The sequence below is a fragment of the Myotis davidii genome, unplaced genomic scaffold, assembly GCF_000327345.1.
Source record: "Myotis davidii unplaced genomic scaffold, ASM32734v1 scaffold178, whole genome shotgun sequence".
NCBI classification, from domain to species: domain Eukaryota; kingdom Metazoa; phylum Chordata; class Mammalia; order Chiroptera; family Vespertilionidae; genus Myotis; species Myotis davidii.
The window spans coordinates 84,106-89,359 of NW_006290668.1; the positions used below are offsets into that span (position 1 = coordinate 84,106).

The 5,254-nt window shown below is 60.8% G+C and overlaps 1 protein-coding gene across 1 annotated transcript in view; it reads left to right on the top strand.

Annotated features, from left to right (window-relative positions):
* AKT2 (v-akt murine thymoma viral oncogene homolog 2) overlaps positions 1–5,240 on the top strand; it is a 33,113-nt gene extending 27,873 nt beyond the window's left edge. The window contains exons 7-13 of the mRNA XM_006763666.2: positions 454–522; positions 1,226–1,348; positions 2,412–2,540; positions 2,735–2,949; positions 3,477–3,564; positions 3,673–3,775; positions 4,798–5,240. Of these exons, the coding sequence (XP_006763729.1) occupies positions 454–522; positions 1,226–1,348; positions 2,412–2,540; positions 2,735–2,949; positions 3,477–3,564; positions 3,673–3,775; positions 4,798–4,877 (807 nt within the window). The 3' untranslated portion in view covers positions 4,878–5,240. The remainder of the gene's footprint in view (positions 1–453; positions 523–1,225; positions 1,349–2,411; positions 2,541–2,734; positions 2,950–3,476; positions 3,565–3,672; positions 3,776–4,797) is intronic.
* The last annotated feature ends 14 nt before the right edge of the window (positions 5,241–5,254 follow it).

Sequence of the window (5,254 nt, forward strand, 5' to 3'; positions counted from 1 at the left end):
TGAGAGCAGTGTGAGAACCACTCTGTTTGCAGATCTCCTGTCCAAGCTCAGGGTCAGCTCCAGCTCCCAGCCAGCAGACCTGGGGTGTGTGTGTGTGTGTGTGTGTGTGTGTGAGAGAGAGAGAGAGCCCTCTTTAGAGCGCCTGAGAGCAGTGTGAGAACCACTCTGTTCGCAGATCTCCTGTCCAAGCTCAGGGTCAGCTCCAAGGTGAAATGGCTCTGCTTGCCCAAAATAGTCCCCCTCCTGACCTTGCCTCTTGGAAGCTCAGTGGCAGGCAGAGGACGGATCGTTCAGCACAGTAACCTCTCCCGCCCTCAGAGCCATGAGCCCCTCACACAGCCCAAAAGGCGGAGCTGAGGGTTGAACCCCCCGACTGCCGACTCCCATGGCAGGGGGCGAGGGGGGGGGGTCTAGGCTGAATCGGCAGAGCCCCAGCCACTCTCCCTCCCGCAGGCGCTGAAGTACGCCTTCCAGACCCACGACCGCCTGTGCTTCGTGATGGAGTACGCCAACGGTGGGGAGGTGAGCGTGCTGCCGCCTGGGTTTCTGGGTGTCTCGTTCCCAAGTGCGGGGGGAGGGCGATGGAGGGCGGAGGGAGACTTCCCGGGGGTCAGCCGGTCCCGTCCTCGCTCCCTGAGGAAGGCGTCGTCATCCTCATTTTTCAGGCGGGGAAACCTAGAGGTTAGCGGCTTGCCCAGATTCACACAGCTGGTGGGTAGGGTACAAACCGAGTCCCGTGCTGTGGCAGGGCTGTGAGGGAGGTGGGGTGACAGTGTAGAGGATGTTCTTGGAGGACGACCTCCAGAGAAAGCGTCCGAGGCCTTCTGCTTTCCCGGTTCTGTTGCAGAGCATCGGCCCCTTGCTGGCCCCACTCCCTGACCTTACTCCTCTCACACGGTGACTCCCTGGCTCATGATCCTGGGCTTCATCTGTCCCTTGTGGTCTCACAGCTGCGGCCACTTGCTCATGACTCGTGTCCTCTGCTTCCTCGCTGTCACTCCCTCATTCACTATCCCCTTCATGCAGGATGGCCCAGGACTGTCCCCTGCTTTCCCTGCGGTGTCATCCTTCACGTGAACTCTTCTCTCAGTTGGTTCTTTTTGGTTGTCACTTGCCGGTTCATGGAGTAGATGTGACGTTTTCACTGGCCCTCCAGGCAGGGTTCCATTCTTCCCTCTTCTGGGCCAGGGGCCTGATGTCCTGCCCCCCTTCCCTCCTCCGGCAGCTGTTCTTCCACCTGTCCCGGGAGCGCGTCTTCACGGAGGAGCGGGCCCGCTTTTATGGTGCAGAGATCGTCTCGGCCCTGGAGTACCTGCACTCGAGGGATGTGGTGTACCGCGACATCAAGGTGAGTGTGTGGTCGCCTCCTATGGAGGGCCCAGGCTGGCCCGGGCACACATGCAGGACCCACGCCAGGGAGCCAGGGAGGCTGAGCTTCCCCCCAGGGAGGGTCTGTCTTGTCCATGTGCCTGTGTCTAGCTCCCTCTGGGGCTCAAACCCTTCCGCTGTGGCCCCTAGTAGTGATTCCACAGCAGGCAGCCCTGCATGAAGTCCCTCTGAGCCCCTTGTGAGCACAGGCTGCTGAGCAGTGGACGGTGTAAATTGGTACAGGCACTTTAGAAGGCAGTTTGCAGAATCCACCAGCAGTGGACATGTGCACACCCTGTGAGCCAGCCATTGTGCCCTAGGCATATGCACACAGGAACAGGTACCTGTGTGCACCTCAAAATGTGGACACACTCCTAGCAGCACTAGTCATACTAATCCCAGGTGTCCGCTGTTGGAAAATGGATAAAGTCTGGGTGGTGTGTTCGCACACGGGCTCCACAGCAGTTAAAGAGACCACACTTCAGCCACACACAGCAGCGTGGACGCGTCTCACAAACTGATGTTGGGAAAGCCAGGACAGACGGGACAAATCTGTGTTGATGACAGGCATATGTATAGGCAGGAGAAACTGCAAAAGAGAGCAAAGAAGTAAAATTACTTCTCTGTCCGGAGCAGGGGATGGTTAGTAATAGGGAGGAGGCACATGGGGTGCCTAAGAGACTGGAAGTGATCTGTTTGACTTGGGGGGTTTGCACAAAGGCCCACTGAATGGCCCACTGTGTGAAGCTTAGGAAAAAGGAGAGCGATACTGTCCCTCACATCCAAAGTGGGGGAGGGGAGGCAGGGTGGGGCAGGACCCAGCCCTGTTTTTTTTCCAGCTCCCCTGGGGGTTGGCCAGGGACTGGGGAGGTGTGAGCCTCAGAGGGTGAGGGCTTAACCCTGTGCTGGGGTGTACCCCAAAGCTCAGCCTGGAGCCCATGATGTGACAGCCCCCTCCAGGGCAGGGCTGGGCACCTGGGGTTTCGGGGAGGTGGCAGGAAGCCTGGGAAGACATGTTCCTGATACACTGACTTTTCCTACAGCTGGAAAACCTCATGCTGGACAAAGACGGCCACATCAAGATCACTGACTTTGGCCTGTGCAAAGAGGGCATCAGTGATGGGGCCACCATGAAGACCTTCTGCGGGACCCCCGAGTATCTGGCACCCGAGGTGTCTGGGGCTGTGATGCCGAGGGAGGCGGGGCCCCGGGACCGGATGCTTCCCCCACCTAGACGCTCTGAGGGCCGGGCTCCAGTTCCTTAGATTGCCCTCCCCAGCCCCAGGCAGGGCCTTGTCCCCACTGGACCAGTCAGCTCCTAGGCCCCAGAGTATGGTCCTGGCCCCTCATTGCCCCTCCCCATCAGGTCCTGGAGGACAACGACTACGGCCGGGCTGTGGACTGGTGGGGGCTGGGCGTGGTCATGTACGAGATGATGTGCGGCCGCCTGCCCTTCTACAACCAGGACCACGAGCGCCTCTTCGAGCTCATCCTCATGGAGGAGATCCGCTTCCCGCGCACGCTCAGCCCCGAGGCCAAGTCCCTGCTGGCTGGGCTGCTTAAGAAGGACCCCAAGCAGAGGTGAGGGCTGGTGACTGCCCTGCGCTGCCCAGCACCACCTGCTGCCACCGTCCCCCCCAGCCCAAAGGGGCAGTGTCCACAGGCACACGCACTGGTGGGTGTGCTGTGTGGTCCCCACAGCCTCTGATAGTCCCCACAGCTGGCACTCGGAGCACTCCCTGGGGTCAGGCCCCTCTCTAGTTCTCTGCCCGCGCTACCTTGTTTCATGGGGATGCTGAGGAGCAGAGCAACCCTGATCTGGCCTTGGGTGGCCCAGTCACACGTGGCAAAGCCGGGATGCGAGGTGGCCAAATGCCCTCTCAGTTCACATTCTGGTCTTGGCCCAAGTTGCAGTCTCCTGGCTCTGGCCCTAGGCACGAGTTCCACCTGGCCTCACTTTCCTCCTCTGTGAGGGGGAGGTCTGTGGCCGGGACAGGCTTCTTAAGGTTGTTCAGGGCCTGCATGTCACAGGCCCAGGCCAGCACCGAAAGCGTCTCCCAGAACCTGGTGGCCCCGGGAGGCGGGTGCTCATGGCCGTCTCTGCCCAGGCTCGGCGGGGGGCCCAGCGATGCCAAGGAGGTCATGGAGCACAGGTTCTTCCTCAGCATCAACTGGCAGGATGTGGTACAGAAGAAGGTGAGTGCCACCGCCCACTGCTGCCAGCAGGAGCGCGGCCCCTGTGGGGGACCTTGGCCGAAGCCGCCTGGCCTCGGGGTCCTGAGCCTGGGCTCCTCTCCTCCGCAGCTCCCACCACCCTTCAAACCTCAGGTCACATCCGAGGTCGACACCAGGTACTTCGATGATGAGTTCACTGCCCAGTCCATCACAATCACACCCCCGGACCGCTGTGAGTGTCTGAGCCCCGCACCCCGTGGGCTGGCCGGGCGGTGGAGGGCGTCTGCTGCAGACCCAGTTCTCCTGGGGGAAGCTCTCAGGGTTTTTGCTGTTAGTCGTCTGTGGGCCCAGTGAGGCTCACCACAGCCTCTGGGTCCCCCCCGTTCCAGTTGTCCAGGCAGAGGCCTGGGTAGGAGATGGCAGATCCGTAGTTGTATTCCCAGACCACCCAGGTCTTTGAAGCCGGATTATTCATTGACTCTGTAGCTGTTGAAGTTCTTACTCTCACCCGCCCAGTGCTAGGCTCTGCTGGAGACAAGGCAGTGATGGAGTCAGCCCTTGGCCTTGCCTTCGGGGAGTGCTCAGTCCAGGTGGGGTGCCAGCCCAGAGTGGTCAGGACAGTGTGTAGGAGCACAGGGACTGGGGAAGCCCAGAGGAAACGCCTGGCTGCGGGTCAAGGAGGGCTTCCTGGAGGGGGAGACATGGCAGCTGAGACTCAGTCCTGGCAGAAGGAATGGCTGTGGGACGTCTAGAAATGAGTGTTGCAGAGGTCAGAGTAGATGGGGAGGGGTGAGGCGAGGGGGTGGGTGAGCAGGAGGGCCTTGGCCCCTGGGAGGAGTGGAGATTGTACGGGGGCTATGGAAGGGCTTTTTTAGGAAGAGGAACAGAGTTGCATCAGGGCTTTAGAAAGACCTTTGGCTGCATGTGGAGGGTTTGTTGTGGGTGGGAGTGGTGGCCAGGGCAGGAGCTGCTAAAAGAGGTATGGGCAGACCTCGAGGTAGATTGAGGTGTGGAAGGGGAGGAGGAGGAGAGCAGGGAGCTGGTGGGATGCTGAGGTGGCTGAGTGAGCAGCTCCGAGACCCTGGAGCCAGGGCTATGACCAAAGGGTGTCTGTCAGGGAGGAAGTCTGGTGGAGTTTCTGTCTGTAGTCCTTCCTGAGGTTGATTCCCCTCTGTCCCCCTCCTCGGGAGTCTGGCCGGGTGCTGGGCCCTCTGAAAGCCCGTCTTCCCAATCCACCTCCACTGACCCCTGCAGATGACAGCCTGGGCTCTCTGGACCTGGACCAGCGGACTCACTTCCCCCAGTTCTCCTACTCGGCCAGCATCCGCGAGTGAGCAGTGCCGCCCGCCTGCCCGCCGCCGCCGCTGCTGCTGCCACCACCCCCACCACCACCACCACGGACATGCACGGCTGCTGTTGCCGCTGGGGCAGGGGGGGTTTGTCTTCTTGTTTTATTGGTCTTTTTTGTTTGCCTCTCCGTCCCTCACCCCTTACCCCCATTTCTAGTTTTCAGCCCTCTGCCAGACTCCTCTCAGTGGACCCAGTGGCCCTGCCTCCAGGATCCTGTCCTGCCCTCACTTTTGCGCCCAGATCAGGACTGGGGAGACTGCCGCTGCCCCAGGACCTGGCCTTTGGGCAGTTGGGAAGAATTTGGATTTTGGTCAACACAAGCCCCAGTGAGGAGCGAAAGCCGGGGGGGGGGGGGGGGGGG